At 48.4% G+C, this 17,666-nt stretch overlaps 1 protein-coding gene across 2 annotated transcripts in view; it reads left to right on the top strand.

Moving 5' to 3' along the window:
* The window catches only part of MKRN1 (makorin ring finger protein 1), a 114,151-nt gene that overhangs the window by 24,324 nt on the left and 72,161 nt on the right, over positions 1-17,666 (top strand). The window contains exon 3 of one of the 2 annotated variants that reach the window (XM_085651913.1): positions 15,900-16,126. In XM_085651913.1, the coding sequence (XP_085508039.1) occupies positions 15,900-16,126 (227 nt within the window). Of the gene's footprint in view, positions 1-15,854; positions 16,127-17,666 lie in introns of both variants that reach the window. The other variant, XM_085651911.1, reaches the window with a different exon arrangement.

Genomic DNA, 17,666 nt, shown 5'->3' with positions numbered 1-17,666 from the left:
AAAATAACAGCATCTGATGCGTGTAGGGTGTAGCAATAGGACATGTGCATGGTGCGGAAACATTCAATACAAAACTGTCCCCGTCCCCCCCTCCGCCCCAACCCCCATACTTCCTGTAACACGGAGTATCTGTCGCGGTGGAAACCCATCCCAAGCCTCCTACAGGATGATCCAAGCGGTCCCTCCAATGGACCCCCCCCCCCAACATAACCCTAAAGGTTCAGGGCAAGCCACGGTCCAGTCCCTCCAGGGCCTGTAATAAGGACCCCCTCATCAGAGCCCGATCAATGTCTAAGGGCGGCATTAGACATTTCCCACCCCAAGGAGGAAACCTAGAGAAAACAAAATACTGTGTCCCGATGCAGTTCATCATCCGAAACCGGTCGGCTCTGGGGTGCGCCAATTGGAGCAGGAACGGTTTCGCCGGAAGTCGCATCTCTGCCCCGTCGTCCACTCCGATGAGAGCTCTGGGAAGAATCAGAGTCCACCGGAGGTGGCGAGTGACGTTTTAGAATACGTCATCAATCCACACAGACCTCCTCTGGGGTATCAAATGTCTTGTCATTAAATATCACCTTCATGCGGGCTGGAAACTAGGCATAGGAGAGATTCAGCTCCAGTAGTCTTTTGGCAGCCACAAAAGACTGCCGATGTTGCTGCACTAATTTAATGTAATCGGGGAAGACCATGATGGGGTGGGAGTCAAAGACCATTTTATCTTTATAAAGTCAGGCATATCGAAGTACGGCGTCCCGGTCAGCGTAGTTAAGGAGTCGGGCTATCACTGGTCTCGGGCGTTCCCCAGGTGGCGGCTTCTTAGCCAGAGCACGATTGGCCCTCTCAACCACGAAACAGGAGAACATGTCTTTGGGGGCAGCAGCGCCCGCAGCCACTCTGATATGAACTTGTCCATGGAGGTCCCCTCGCAGCCCTCCAGAAAACCCACTGGGTGCAGATTATTGCGGCAGGCTCGTTCCTCCGCATCTTTGACCCAAGTCGCTAGCTCCTGCGATTGCCTGGTCAGGTTGTCCACCTTTTGCTGCAGCCCAGTGAAGGAGTCCTTGACAGCCGAGACCCTGGTCTCTGCTTCCGTAATGCGGTCGACTGCCTTCCGCAGAGCCTGGCGAAGGAAAGACACCTCTGTGCCCACGGCCCTGATCTGGGCCGTCCACGATTGCGTGATTGCTTCCATCAATTTCATTCGAATCCGATGATAGGCCGTCGGTGCCCCCACAACAGAGGTCCACTGCCCGCCTGCAAAACGTCTGAGGACTAGAATGAATGAATGAATGAATGAATGAAAAAATATTTAATAAAGCGCACTGCGGCCAAGCGGCTTCCTGGCGCTGGGGACCTGGTCAGAGCTCACAGAAGGGATCCGAGGGACCTATGAAGAAAAAGCCTGAATGAAAAGAAAAGTTTTGAGGGCTTTTCGAAAGTGGGTGTAAATGGGGATGGAGCGAATATGAAGTGGAAGGCTGTTCCAGAACTGGGGGGCCAAAACGGAGAGGCGAGTGCCACCAGTTCTGTGTTTGCGGAAACGGGGGATGTGCAAAAGAGAGAGAAGAAGAACGGAGGGTTCGACTAGTGGCATGGGATGAAATAAGGGAGGTGATGTAGGCAGGGGCAGAGCGGGAGTGAGCTCGAAAAGCGAAGCAGGCTAGTTTGAAAAGAGATCTGAAACGGATAGGGAGCCAGTGAAGAGATTTAAGAACAGGAGTAATGTGAGAGAATTTGGGAAGGGAGAAAATGAGGCGGGCAGCTTGATTTTGAATGGCCTGTAGACGTTGGGACTCGTAGGCAGGAATGCCCACGTACAGGCCATTCCCATAGTCGAGGCGATAGATGACTAAAGCCAGGACTATGGTTTTAAGTGCATCAGTGGTGAAAAAGCGTGAGATTTTCCGGATGAGACGGAGGGAAAGAAAGCAGGAAGACACAACAGAGCTAATCTGACTATGCATTGTTAAGTCAGAACTAACTTTGATGCCAAGGGTGCGAACAGAGGAAGAAGGCGTAGGGGGGGACCAAAAGAAGGGGGCCAGTGTGCTGGGGACCAGGGGTTAGATGAACCACCCGTGAGGACAAGTTCCGTCTTATCGGGGTTGAGCTTAAGATGGTTAGCGCTCATCCACTCGGAAATGAAGATTAAGGTGGAACTGAACTTAGGAAGAGAGTCAGGAGCGGAGGAAAGATCAAAGACGAGCTGGAGGTCATCTGCGTAGTTATACACAGAGACCCCCAGCTCAAGAAGAGAGGTGACAAGGGGACAGATGTAAAGATTAAAGAGAAGGGGGAAAGAGAGGAACCCTGGGGAACACCACAGGTGACCGGACGGGGGGGGGGGCAGAGAAACCGGAGAGATGAACCGCCTGGTACCTATCCCGAAGGAAGGATGCTAGCCAGGAGAAGGCCGCGCCCTGAATGCCCGCTGCGCTGACACGGGCGAGAAGAATGGAATGGTCAACCGTGTCAAACGCAGCGGACAGATCGAGAAGGACCAGGGCTTGGGGGAGGTTGGTATCGGCCTTCCCCTTGAGTTCATCCAGAACTGCGAGAACCACTGCCTCCGTTGAGTGACCTGAGCGAAAGCCCGCCTGATGGGAAGCGAGAAGGCCATTATCCTCGATATACGAGGAGAGGCAAGAGGTGACATGGGTCTCGAGGATCTTAGCTAAATAGGGGAGAAGGGAGATGGGTCGGAAATGAGCAGGGAGGGAGGGATCCAGACCGGGTTTTTTTAGAATGGGGAGAACGGCGGATTTAAATGATAAAGGAACAGAACCAGAGGCCAAAGAAGAATTAAGTAGAGTGAGCGGGGGGGACAGGAGAGTCGGAGAAAAGAGTTTTTAGGATGCGCGCCGGGGCACAGTCTGCAGGGGAACCAGATTTAACCTTGAGCAGGTAGTTGTAGAATAGATCAAGAGAAATAGGGGGGAAAGTGGCGAGGGAAGAAAGCGGGGAAGTAACAAAGCACATAGGGGTAGGTTGGGGCACAGCCGGAATGTTAGCTTTAATCTTCACGATCTTGTCTATAAAAAAGTCATTGAGTGACAAACAGAGGGACTGAGAGGGGACCAAACCGAGGGAAGAACGATCAGAGGTGGCAAGATTGTGAACCAGGGAAAAGATTTCACGGGATTTGTTTGCAGAGAGAGCTACTCTCTCAGTGAAATAGGAGGTTTTGGCCACAAGGATAGCTTGTTTGTAATCAGTGAGGAGTGATTTATATTTAGCGCGTAAAGAGGGAGAGTACTGACTTCTCCAGAGACGTTCCGACCGCCTGAGGTCGAGTTTTAAAGCTTTAAGCTCTGGAGAAAACCATTTGTGCGCATCGTAAGGGCGAACCGCCTTGATCTTTTTTAGCGGGGCCACTCGATCGCACGAAGAGGAAAGCCATGTACTGATGGCGTTGGCCTGGGACTCAAGGGGGAGGTTGGTAAGATCAGGAGCGGAGGAAACCAAAGAAAGTGAAAGAGAATCAAGGTCGGTCTGATTCCAGTTACGGGCGAGGAGATTTTTGGGAAAAGAGGGCTTGTCAACAACACCCAAGTGAATAGAAAAGGAATAATATGGTGATCCGACCAAACACAAGGGGAGATAGAGGGAGGTGAGGCAAGGGGGCGAGAAGACCAGATTTGGTCAAGGATATGACCTTGAACGTGGGTAGAGGCTGTGACATAGGAAGTGAGATTCAAGCAGTGGAGAGTGGCAGAAAAGTCTTTGGAAGGGAGATCTTCCTTTGGATCTCCTGGCCAGAAGTTGAAATCTCCGAGAAATAGAACGGAGGAGTTGTTAACCACCAAGGTGGCTAGAAGATCCTGAATAGAAGCTACGAAAGAAGGCATCGATTGGGGGGGGACGGTAAACAAGAACAACAGTAAGAGGAGAGGGGAGATTAAGGGAACGGGCCACAAGGTAGTCCACGTTGGATATGAGGGAGTGAGGAAGGAGTTGAAATTTAAGTGCCGACCAGACGATCATCGCCACCCCTCCACCGGCCCTACCATCCGAGCAATCAGCTCTGAGGGCATAGTAGGTGTCGGGGAGGATGGCTAAAAGATCAGGGAGAGAGTCGGCAGAGAACCAGGTTTCAGTCAGAAATAAAAAGTCAGGAGAGTCAGTGGTCAAAAGATTAAAGAGTGCTGTCTGATGTTTGACTGCAGACCGGGTATTAAGTAAGTAGGCAGAAGCCACAGTGGGAACAGGGGGGGGGACGAGAAACCGGAGATAATGTAGTGGGACAAAAGGAAGAATTGAAAGAGGTTGGTATCGAGTAAGGTAAAGGAGAGGAAAGAATACCAAGTGAGTGTAGATGATGTAAGGGAAAAAGGGGGGGAGAAGGAGAGGCAGATAGTGCTATAAGTTGAGCGGAGGAATAGACCAAGTGAGGAGCAGGGTGTGTGGCCCCTGGTCCCGGCCCGTCGCGGACGGGCGCAGACGGGCTTAACTTCGGCGCGCCTCCGTCGCGCCCGCTGCGCCCGTCCGCTGCGCCGCCGGAAGACAGCTGTTATATGGGGACGACACATGAGGAAGGAGGGTCAAAGGGGCGTGGCAGGGGGAGGAGCCAAAGAGCTGCAGCGCCAAGGCCAGACCCGCCCAAGATGGAGGAGCCGCCCGTCCCCCTCCGAGAGTCAGGCGAGGAGGGGGCGATCAGCGGAGGCGGTCTGGTCGCGTGCAGGAGAGAGGGCAGCCAGGGAGGATCAGGGCGCCGGATCAGAGGCGCTGTGAGGCAGTGCAGGTAGGCGGCAAGTTAAAAGTCAAGAGTTCTTAGTAAAAATAACGTTGCTCCCGGAGAAGCCTCGGGAGATCTGGCGACAGGTGACTAGGCTCACTTATACCCAGACACGGGGTCCCAGGTGCTGCGTCAGGCCGCTCTGGGCCGCAATGAGTGGGGGAGGGGCGCCGGCTATGGTTTCGCATCCGGAGCTTTCCCTGATGCCTCGTTCTCCCACCGGTCGTCTCGCGGGGCCTCACCTCTGTCGCAGGCTCCGCGGAAGGCAGGATAGGCGGCCGCCCCTTTGTCCGTGGGCCCACCACAGCTGCGGCCTCAAGTGCCCCGCCGGACTGGATGCCGCTCACAGGGCAAGAGGCACGCCGCGGCAACCAAAGACCCTCCGCCGGGTCGCGATAGGCTCCACAACCCGGAATCACTCTACTCTGGCTCAAAGATTCTGAAGGATTTAGGCCCTTAGAGGGAACGAACTCCGGAGCTCTACGGAGTTACGTCTGCCATGTTTGGCTCCCAGGCCATGCCCCCAGTTAGCCATTGTTAAGGGTTTCTTGGTTCCACTGGCCGCCTGCCTGTATGCCCTTAGTTCATTGATCAGATGTCTACTATTGTGTTTCCTTCTTTGGGGGATGCAAGTCTGGAAAGTCTTTAATGTTGGTGGCATGTTGTTCTTTGGAGACTTGGTATCTCTTTCACTTGCAAGTGCTTCTGCTTACGGGATGAATTCTCTGTAAGGGCTTGTGCTCTTCTCAGTGAGAGTGCAGGATAGCCGGCTGCCTGCAGGGCAATGCAGCAGTATCAAACGGTTATTATGGATGAGTTTAGGGTTGTGGTCAGTTTTGGTAGTTATTCAGTCCCTTTCTGTAGTGCTCCGAAATTTTCGATGTTAACATACTAATGCAGAAGAGGAAAAAATGTGCTGTACAGACTAGGGCCAGTCAAACCTATTTTATGTTTCAGGCTGATCTTTTTGTTTTAATATACGGTTATAATCAATCCTGAATGGTACAAGCTAAAGATGGAACCTGGAGCACATTCATGCACAAAACATCTGGCACAAATTGACTATTCTGACTTTGCCAGGGTTGATTGGGCTTTAGTCTCTGGAAAGGCAAAGAAGTGTAATGAGGACTTGCTACAGCCATCTTTTAGAAGTATTGTTACTTGCTCTATGAAACTGTTGTGTAGCATGAAGGCTTCATATGCTATGGTGACGAATGAACATTTTCTTATACAAATGTTATTTAATCTTCACTAAATATGGTTCCCACCGTTGTGCGTTGTCCGGTGGTTTGGGGATAGGAGTGGCTGCTGTAGCAGTTTTTGTAAGGTTACATCTCAAACAGGGACCACTTTTCTTCCCTACGTGTGCATTCAGTGCAAAGTTCCACCTTCTCTTCATACAGTGGCAGGTCCTCTAAATGACAAGTGGCAGCGCAGGGGAAATAACAAAAAAGGGCACTGGGAAATAACAAAACCATCTGCTCCTGTCCAGAGTCCTGGCAGTCCACGGGCTGGTGCACACTGCACAGGTTCCCAGAGGCTGCTGTCCTGCTGGTAATACTATTACCCAATGAGAAGCGATGTGATTGGTCTGAGCGGGCCGGTTTGATGCTCGCTCTGGGACAGGAAGCCTGTACATATTCTCCACCCGACTGTGCAACACAGCTTATGTTGCAGAAATCTAATTGCGCGTGTCGGTTTGGCCATCCTAAGACAGCTGGCCAAACCGGTATGCCCACTTAGTGCCCATCACTCCTCACTCCTCCTCCCTGCTGCTGTCTTGCCTAATGGCCCTGCCCTAGGACTCGACTGGCTCTAATTGACAAAATAATGGTTTATCATTTTATTTTTCACTTTTGCCTCTGCTGACTCTCAGCAGTGGGCCGACAGAAGCAGACACTGTTTGCATACCATGGAAAATTGTACTCCAACGCTTTTGATAGAGTTCTGGACCGACCTATGTTTAGGTCTCGCCAACAAGGTATCATAAGCCGACTTGCTTCAAAACATTGATTGAGTTTACAGTGAAATTACTGCCTGCTTATTGTTTCCATTGGCTGGCTTTACAGCTCACTCGCTTGGTTCTTATTCCATGGCTTGCTTTTTTCTTGTTTACCCCCCCCCCCCCCCCCCCCCCCCCCCCGGCTCACTTTTAGGGAACAATAGTGGTGGTGCTTGTGTGCTCCTACGTCAACACTCATGCGCACACCTACAAAATGAGGTGACCACAACATCTATTGTTTTTTTTTTTTTGCCATGTTGCTCCTAATCTTTTGTCAGTGCTGTACAGCAGCAAAGAAAGGCATTAACAAAGCTTGCAGGTCTGATAAGTGAGTACTATTGGCTTTGAGTGAATAGTAGTATTTATAAACTGCAATGTTAGCCAATAGACATTGTTGCTTTAAAAGAGCAGTACAAAAAGAGAAAGGAACAAACAAGAGAAATACTAGCTCATCCTCTACAGGCAAAGAGCATAAGAATTCAAGATAGACTACGTTAGTCAATGGGTTTCACGCTAATTCACTGGGGAACGGAGATTTTTGGAAGAAGATCGCATGGAGCGTGTTTTTTTTATATTTTCAGATGTGAGATCTAACGGCTAACTGCACAAATCCCAAAAGTGCCTTGTGAATTACCCACTGAATAAGTTAGATGTCAGGGAGCTAGTGCAGCCTGTGCCATACCTCTGAGATCTGGTCGAATTTACAGACAGTAAGCTTTTATTGTTTTATTTTTTATTTACTTGAGTTTTATATAGCGCTGGCTAGCCCCAGAGGTATCGGAGCGCTTTACATGAGTTGCATAGGTTACATGTTACACATTGTTACAGAAGGAACATCAATTACAAGTTACATCCGTTGATTCATGGCATGTAGAATGGTAAGGGGGTAATGTAAAAGGGCAAAGGGGAGGGAGATTAAGCGGAGAACAGGCACAAGGAAAAACCAAGCAGGCAGGGGGAGAGAGATTCAGGAGAGAGGAAAGGAAAAGGGGAGGCAAGCCAAGAATGAAAGGAGGGAAGAGTAAGAGGAGGGTGTAGGAGACACAGCGAGGAGACGAGGAAGTAACTGTCCGATGTCCGGCTAGGTGGGAGACTGCTACCTGCGTTAAAGGGGTAATTCCCAGTCTTCCATTTTGTGATTCCCTTGTCGCAGTGGACTCTCTCAGCGGGGTTGCTGAGACTCCAGGGCATAGATGCTGGATCCCTCCCCAACAAGGGGAGAGGAGGGCTGTTGTAGATTACTTGTTAGCTTTTCTCTACTGCACAGCTCTGTTGGAGTTGGAATGTTGCATGACATCATGGAATGCCTGGGTGCCTCTCTAGAGGAGTTTGGCAGTTGGTGTACTCAGGCTGAGCTGAATGGAGCTTGCTCCTGGTGGGGCTATCCTTGTACTATCTAACTTCTTCCTGTTATCCTGACCACCTGTGATGGAACTAAGCTACCATTAAAGAAGTATCTTACATGAACTAATGGACTCTCGTACTTCTTTATAACATTTTGGCGACGATCTTAAGGAATGACGTGTGCACTAAGGAGTAAGGACTTCTAGGAACTAAGGAACCAAAAGAAAAGGAACTAAGGATTTTAAGGACTTTCAAGACGTCAATTGAAACACAAAAGTAACGCCCTGGTCAGCCCCACCAGTGTCCTGTACCATCTGGACAGCCTGCAGCCTGGGCGTTTAGTCTACTGTCACCCATCTGTCTGCTGTCATCTGGAGTTTTCAACGGTGCCCAGCTACCCTCAAGCTCGCCTAGTTACTTTGCAGACGCTCTGTATTGGTCTGTCTGTGTGTGTGTCTATGGTGAGCCTGCTGTCATCTTGCTGTCTTCTAGAAGACGTCTGATACAGTCTCTTCAGCAACGGTTTGTTTATCTATGTGGAATGGGAAGTGTTGTTGTCAGCGTTTTCTACGAAGTCTGGGCAGTGACCGACAGTGATTACATAGCTACGTCCAGGCTATGTCCAAGGGGTAGCGGTGCGGATTTAGCGACAGCTGCGGCGATCTTGTGGAACTGTTCTGGTGTTTGGAGTAGCGGCAGGGCAGTGCTTTATGGGGGACACTGATTGCTTCAGACGACTTTCACCAAGCAACGCACGCATTCGCCCTACCTGCTGCGTGTGGCCTGCTACGTGTGACAGTTGCTTCGGAGGAGCTCCGCTGCCCTTGACCTGCTCCCTTATTGTGGTGACGTCGTAGAATCTTCACGTGAGTTGGTGGAACATCCTGAGTTCTTCGTGTTTGCGTCCTGGCTCTGCCGACAGTCGTTCCAAGTACGCTGTTACGTAGGCACGTCTCAAATGGGGGCGGCCATCTTTGTTTATCATTGCCGTGACAACGCTCATCTGCCGACTGTTCGAGGTGTGTTTTTTTTGCTAATCGTGTTGCCGATAAAGTTTCGTGGGCAAAATCACCCGGTTGGCCTGATTCACAAGTGGTCAAAGAGTAGAGCGGCACAGTAAGGGGAGTACTTTCCGCAATTTACGTAAGGTGATGGATCTTGTGAACAAGTGGGTGATGGAGCTTTGAACATTAATTTCAACGGCGGAATTCAGGGAAAGAAAGGGACTCGACTGTTCTACACGGCATGCTGGCAGCTGTGGAAGGTCTTGTGTGGAGTTCTCGGGTGATAGACCGATCACCGGTGCCTAGTATTTCTCCTTGCCTTCTCTCACAGCACTGCTTGTATTGGCTTGTGAGAGCCATGGGGAACTCAATGTATCAATTCATTTCTCAACACTGTGTTGATTGGAGGTTAAAGTTTTTTGGCTAATGTATTTCTTTTGCTCTACCCTGTCATGGGGAAGTCTGTTGTTGCTTAGCCTTATTCTATGTACCTTCTGCTGTATTCTACTAAAGGCAAGTTGTGTGTCTTTCTCGTTGTGTACACTTGTGGTGTACTGTGGTGTTTTGTCATTGCTGGCTGGTCAATGTCCTGTACTAGTTCGCTAGGCAAGCACCCTACGTAGGGGAGGTGGTGTTGTTTCTGGGTAGTCAATGCCTATGAGCTATTTTCCAAGATCAGTACTCTGTGGTGTATCTTAGGTTGTCTTTGGGTGGTAGTCAATGCCTCATGTCAGTTTTTAGGGTGACTGCTCTGTGGGTGTACCCTACCTAGGTGTAGTCGTATTATTTTGCGTAGTGTTTAACATGCAGTGTATCTGTCTCTTGGGGGAGGTTGTGCTGGTAGTTGATGTCAGTAGTTTCTCGGTCTATATACATTTATTCGGGGAGGTTGTGGGGGTAGTCTGTGCCTCTAATCTAGTTTTCGGTGTTCCGGGGTTAGTATCCTGTGTACCCTTCTAGGTGTCAACTAGTTAGGGGTTGTGGTTCAGGTTGCGTTTGTAGGTTGTCAATGTCTCTAAGTTGTTGTCTGTGTACGTAGAGTGTACCCATTTCTTTGGGGAGGTTGTGGGGGTAGGCAATGCCTCTATTTTAGTCTTCTAGTTTTCTTGAGTCTGTGTACCCTATGGTGTACCCTATTTAGGGGAGGTTTTTTTTTTTCAAGGGTTAGTACTCTGTGTTTTTGGCGTGCTTGACTAATTTCCAGCGCTATCAATGGGTCTTCTTTTCTAGTTGACACTGTGTTCCAGTCGAAGTCCGCCTCCATGGAACTCGTGGCCAAGGGTTTCATGTTTGGAGGACTTTGAGTGTGCAGTTTTGTGTTTAGATCTCTTTGTTACTCCTGGTGGATCTTAAGAGTCAGCATGCCTTCTAGCCTAATCCTTGTTGTTGTTTTTGGAGATGTTCTTTTCTTCCAAGGGTCTGTATTTACATCCACCTGGTTACAGGGTGTTTCCCCTGGGTGTACCCACTTTTGGGGAGGATGGGTGGGTGTTCGCCTTTCTTGTTGCATTGTGTTTTTCATCTGTGCCATGCATTGTTTTCCCTAAGGGAGGGGGATGGGGCGTGTAGTGATGTTGTTTGTGATCTTTAACATAGGTCTGTTCATGCCAGTCGTTTTGTGTTACCTCGTGCATTACACCCGAGGATAGGTGCACTTCATTGCTGCACCTTCTTGCCTAAGGTTTATTGGGTATCTTACTTTACTTCTTTTGTTCCCTAAGGGAAGAGGATGTGTTGTAGATTACTTGTTAGCTTTTCTCTACTGCACAGCTCTGTTGGAGTTGGAATGTTGCATGACATCATGGAATGCCTGGGTGCCTCTCTAGAGGAGTTTGGCAGTTGGTGTACTCGGGCTGAGCTGAATGGAGCTTGCTCCTGGTGGGGCTATCCTTGTACTATCTAACTTCTTCCTGTTATCCTGACCACCTGTGATGGAACTAAGCTACCATTAAAGAAGTATCTTACATGAACTAATGGACTCCCGTACTTCTTTATAACAAGGGCCTTGGTCACGGGCACGCTTAGAAGAATGAAGGAGGGAATAGGAGGGGGGGGTGGGTAGAAACCCCAGCGTGAACAGTGTCCGACTTCCGGCGGGTAGGAGACCGTTACCAGAGGTAAGGGGAACAATCCTAGTCCTCTACTATGTGAGACTCCCTTGTCACTGTGGACTCTCTCAGAAGGGACTCAGACTCCAGGGCAAAAATGCTGGATCCATCCCCCAACAAGGGGAGTAGGAGTGCTTTGGACAAGGGCATACTTAAGGGGGCCATTTTATGGAGTCCAGCTGGTAGGGTTACATAGGTTATAAGTTACCCATTGTTACAGAAGGTACTTCAATTACGAGTTGCATCCGTTAGTTCATGGCCTGTAGAGGGTAAGGGGATAATGTAAAAAGGGTGAATGGGAGGGAGATTGAGCGGAGCATAGGCACAAGGATAAACGAAGCAGGTAGGGGAGAGAGGAAAGGAATAGGGGAGGTAAGCAAAGAATGAAGGAGGGAAGAAGGGGGAGGGGGTAGGAGACATGGCGAGGAGACTAGGAAGTCCAGGCTAGGCCCGGAGGTTCAGAGTGCTTAACATGAGGATTAAGACATGTTGCAGCGTTACGGTGCATTCAATAAACATAGGAACAAGAACGATGGAGGGGGGGAAGGGAACATAATGGGTAGATGAGTAAGAAAACACAGTCTGAAATCCAGTTGGGTGGGTGCCAACCAAGTGGGGTGACCCAGAGTCAAGCTTCTCTCTAGTTACATATGATAGCTCCACTGGGCATCAACCAAACGTTACTCTAGCTCCGTGATAAGTCCGAACAATTATGGATTCTGCCCAGGGGGCAACATCATAATTCTATCGAAGCAGCGTCTATCCCCTCGTCCTCCAGCTTGCCCCCAGTGAATGTGGAAAAACAATAGTGAGTGTCTGGGCATCTGTGCAGGCACCTAGTGGTAAAGCTTCATGTTTTCACGAAGTGTCGACACGTATCCTGAATGTTAACGGTGTTAATTGGGGATCGGTATAAATCAGATGAAATGATGGGGAAAAAGTAGTTTTATGAACAGTCCATGTTCAGGCTAAGGCAACATTATCCTATGTCTCGAGCGCGGCTGCCATATTAAAGACAGGCCGAGCATAGGGAGGATTTACATGAGACACTATCTCAAATTGAACATGTGTCCAGACAGAATTTATTGGGAGCAGCCCAGCTTGCATGTTTTCGAGGAGGCAAGTAGATTGGCAAGAAGACTCACCGGACGGGTCGATGGACTGCGGGCAGGTCCGAGGCGAAAGGGTGGGGGCTGCACTCAGCATCAGGACACAAGCTGCAGAGCCCCGCCTCCCCCTCCGGCACTAGGCAAACGTCAATCTGATGGCAGAGGGGAAGGACTCACCGACCCCACTCCAGCCGCCGGGCTCCAGGTCTGTAGCAGGTGAAGGTGATCCTCAGGTCGGTACACCGGGAGTCGCAGAATGTGGCGTCCGGGTCCTCCACTGGCACCCAGGCCTCAAGCCTCTCTGAGGCAGGCAGGCACAGAGGCTGGAGGTGCTGCGGTGAAGAGGCTGCAAGTGCTGCGGCGAAGAGGCTGCAAGATGGTGCCAGACCCCAAGTGGCGTTGATAACCAGGGCCCACCCTGCGAGACAACAGTCCTCCGGGGGCAGAGGTGAGAGTACCCACCGACCAAGTGCTAGCCTCCGGAACTTCAGGCAGGTCTCCAGGGACGCGGATCGTCCGCAGGCATTTGGGGCTCGTCGCCATCCACCAGGCAAAACGGTCCACCGCACAGAGGTGCCATCAACCAGGGTCACCCCATGGTACTAGGGGACCTCGCTCCTCTGGAAGCAGGCGGGCAACAGGATCGGAGGGCCGCAGTCAGGTAGCAGCACCAAGGGTTCGCTGCAGTGGATGTCCACCTTCCTGCAGCAGACTGGCCGTGTCATGACGGTCTCCAGCCGGTGGGGGGTGCAGACCGTGGAAACAGCGGCAGACGATCCAGCAGGTGGGTCGAGTGTCAGAATCAGCTTCCGAGGTATGCTTCGGAAGGGGTGAGTCGACAGGCCCCCAGGGTAGGAGGGAGGAGGACCGATGGTGCGTTTTTTACGGGGATAACTACCAGTGTGGTAATCCTCAAACCGGGAGCTCTTTGAGAGACTCCTACTCAGCGGCCTTCGTGGTTGACTGTTGACTGATCTAATGGCAGTGTTTTGAATTTACTGTAAAAGACACACAATTGATGGACGGAATGTAGAACAATTCAACAAAACATTCACTCCTGTCAAGAGATCTATCATTCTTTTGCTCACCATGCCACCCCAGTTCGGATCTGGCCATATGCAAATCAGTCTTGACAGTGTGCCTCATGGTAATAGTCCAGCCCAAACTGCCAAGCCAGGTCCTCCCTGGGCTGCTTGTATTCTGGGTTCAGGGAGGACATGGCCTGTCAGTTTGGGCTGGAGTGTTCTCAGTGGGCGCAGGGTCAAGACTGATTTGCATATGGCTGGGTCCAAACGAATGGCATGGTGAGCAAAAAAAGATGGATTTAGGCCCAGATCTCTGTACTGGGGTGAATGTATGACATTGTTCTGCCTTCTGTCCATCAATTGTTCTTTCTGCATTTGAATTTACTGTAAGCATGCAAGATGTTAATATGATAGCAAGTGTTTCAATAAACAATTCTATAAACCATGGAAGGTGTTAACACTATACACTTAAACTCTGCTGCTATGAATTACAAACTTATTCGAAAGCTTAAGCTGGCTTTGCCAATGCTTGTTACTTCAGTGTTGACAATCTTGCAAGCTCACTAGAGGTACTCCATATTTTTATTTTGGCAGCATGAGCGTTGCGTGCTGAAAGATACTTCATTCTTTTTTGAGTGAGGGTTGCTATTGTGACTTTTGCCTGGAACTGGTTGGAGGGCCGCATGATTCTATCCTAGAGGAACTGGACTTTTTCCCTGTTCTCCTTTGGGGAGACTGGTTACTGGATCTCCTTGGTATAGGTCTAGCCTGTGTCCCTTATGATTGAAGTCACTAGCAGCATCGCATCCTGACTGGGACTTACAAGAATGTTTGTGTCTGACTTGGGAAAGGTAGGGTCTTTTTCTATTGCACAAAACTAGTATCTCTATATAAGGAGGCTTCTTTCGTCTGCCGTATCACCTTGTAATACGTCTCTCTCTCCCTCCCTGAAATCTATGTACTTAGAGGATTAAGACTGTGGGTAAAGTTCACAAGTTCTGTGTTGTCCATCTTACATGGCTTCCAGGACTGCTGACCTCTGATACTAATACGGAACACCAATCTAGTGTGAACCAACAGGGGACTTTGAGATGAGAAGCACATCTCACATGGCCACTTCCTCTAAACAAGGAGACCATTATACCTTAGTATATCATTGTTTTACCACTCCAAGATGGCTAAACATGTGGTTCTAAATGTGTTGGCCATGCTGGAAGTTTAAGACCACAATAGTCTATTTACAATACTCCAAGACAGACACCGGTTTCTGTGTTTAGTTTCATTATTGCAACCAGAAGCCCAATGTGCTCAGACGGCAGCATCTTTTCTTTTTTTCTACTATGTGCTTTTATTACCTTTGTGTGAGAGGGTGACTGCAAGAATGAGTCAGAATCATGAGTGCATAGATGAGACAGTACGTGTATGTTGACTTACTGAGTGTCTAAACTAATCTGTGACCCACAAGGCATTTTTATTTATAAGGCCGACATATTGCCAATGCTTCATGTCTGAAGCGTATGCTAATGGCATGAAGAATAGAAAAGCTTGAAAACTAGCCTTGCATGGTTCTCCCTGAAGCTGCAAGGAATCATATGAGAGATGGTGGGCCTGGAAAGAGTACTAGTTTATAAATTTAAAATGATTGGAGTGACCATTTGGTTTAGCTGGAGGGAGTGATTTAGCTAACTCCATTATTAAATCACGGACTTGAAGATGTTCTTTCGAGCGCCATATGTCTGTTTCTGATTTCTTTGATTGCAAGAACATTGTAATTGTCATTTCTATAGGTTGTCAATGTTGTGGGATGATGTGATGAGGAAACCTAATTTCCCCTTTGTGTGCGCTCTTCCATCGCACCTACTTTTCATGAGATTTGCAGTACCATTTGTTAGTGAAGTATTCAGCAAAAATGACTATTGCAGCTTAGTTTCCTTAAGGGCAGCCCTCGTGGAATCTGTGGTGAAAATATGCTGAACAAGAACTATTGCATACCTACACCCATACATCAGAAGGAAGCTGATATATATATATGTGTGTGTGTGTGTGTGTGTGTGTGTGTGTGTGTGTGTATATATATGTATGTATATAGATGTGTGTGTGTGTGTGTGTGTATAGATGTGTGTGTGTGTGTATAGATGTGTGTGTGTGTATAGATGTGTGTGTGTGTATAGATGTGTGTGTGTGTGTATGTGTGTGTATAGATGTGTGTGTGTGTGTGTATAGATGTGTTGTGTATTTGCTGCCCTCGAGGTGCCCTTTCGTCTGTTGTAGAGTTGATGCTCACCTGGGACATCTTTGATGTAGAATCCCCAATCCTTGGTGAAGGGCTCCTATTTGAGCGCTTGCTGATTTGGGGGGGGGGGGGGCTGATCTTCATGCGTTTGCTCCTATGCATCATCGCGTCTTTTCCTGATGTTCCCTTTTCTATTTCATTGTTTCATGCTTGCCGATCTTCTAATCATGTATATATTTTTGTGTTCTCCTCACTTCACATCCTATAATTCCGCTTCCCCTCCTTTTTTCCAAGACTGCCGGGTTGCATGCTCTCATCGCCTGTGTTTTTACTGGATAGATATGAGCACATAAAGGACCAGGAGCTGGTGCTTGATGGAAGGACTTCTGTGGCTTCGTCTGTCCCAGTGTTGAACCAGGTCTCGTGTCCTGAAGTGAGCACAGCTGCAGAGCAGAGCACAACTGTGACTGAAGTGGAAAAGTCCCAACACACTGTGTCGGTGCCATGCATTGAAGACTGGGTCAACGCAGTAGAGTTTGTACCCGGGCAGCCCTACTGTGGACGTGGTAAGGCCAAAGTAGTGTATGTACTCCCAAGAGCCCGCAGCTCTTCCCACTCGTGCGTTTGGTTGGCCAGTTTTCACTGCCATTGATCCGTTTGTGGTGGTGGGTATAGAAGATAATGGCTGTGCTTTCATTTTTCGCTTTGAGTAAGACCGGCCCATCGTGATTATTTACACACTTTTCTGTTATTTGCATTTGTATGTAGAGTTCAAGTTATAACTTATTTTTTCCCTAAGTGCTAGAAATACCAACGTTTATTTCCATTCCTAAAAGGCATGAAACAAATTTGTATTTTTGCTTTTTACAGTTAAGCTTTCTTGTCCATAAATATCTTGCTTGTCATTCATTGGCATCGGTTAATCTGAACAGGAGTTCACGTTGTGACTTTAAATTTGTCAGTACTTTATGTAATAGTATAACTGATTAAAACCAACGCATATAGCATCAACAATCGAATGTATGCATACTGATTTTCTAATGCACCCAGATCTATTGATACGTTCACAATGCAGTTACTTGCATGGGAAACCACATCATGTAAGTGTATGGTGACGGCATGCAAAACACGTTTCTTCCACCTTCAGGTGCTTTTAAAGCGAGAATAACTACCCTAACAACAAAATAAACACAAACCTTTACCCATAGAAAAGGGACAAAATAACGTTGTATGCAAATTTGCTTGTGACTTATTTTACCTCCGAAAACTGACCGCACATTGAGGACAGTTCAATCTCATTGAGTAAGTTGACTCCTCAGTTGTACGTCCTGGATTGGCATTCATTGCCAGGGACCGCATAGACTTCATTTTTTGTCAGTGGTGCAAGGATCTTACTGAATATGTGCACTAAGCAAAAAGTGTCTAACTGACCTTGCTTCCGGACCTCTAAACACACTTCGTTTTATGTGGTGTACTTCAAACTGTTATAGTAAAGGATTGCAGAATCCGGCTTCAGAGAGAGTAATGGAATACACAAATGTACCCATTTCCTTTTTAATGCGCTTAACATTAACTTATGTAAACAGCATATTAATATTTTATTGCACATAGCTTAACTATACAAAGTGGCAGCCACTTGCCACTTCTGCCCCTTCCGATGTCGGAGGTAGTTTCGAATATTTTATTGGGTTTTGTGTAGCCCTAGCTCAACCCACTAGAAAGCATCAGACCACTTTACGAAGATTAACTTCTGCATAAGAGCAGACTTCCAACTGTACAGACCAATCTTGCAAATGCAGCATGAAAGAGCAAGCTTGGCAAATTAAGACCAATCCAGATCAACCGTCTCGGTCCAGTTTACATATGAATCTGGTTGCTTTTAAGTGTCCTTTCTAAAGTTAGGCAAGGGGCATGCATGTTTTTACCTTGTGGCTGTATTTTTTGTAGTAAAGGCTCAGCTTGCTTGCCTTATAGATGTCCATACATGTGCACATTGAAAATGGGAAATTCACATACCATTCCAGGAAGATGAGACCCGTTACAGCTGTTCCTTGAGCAAGATGGTGCCAAACAGCTGTAATTTAATATTCCATCCTCAGGCACACG

The sequence above is a fragment of the Triturus cristatus genome, chromosome 4_1, assembly GCF_964204655.1.
Source record: "Triturus cristatus chromosome 4_1, aTriCri1.1, whole genome shotgun sequence".
NCBI lineage: Eukaryota > Metazoa > Chordata > Amphibia > Caudata > Salamandridae > Triturus > Triturus cristatus.
Note: the sequence above shows the minus strand (reverse complement) of the source record. Positions and strands in the feature narration are given on the sequence as shown.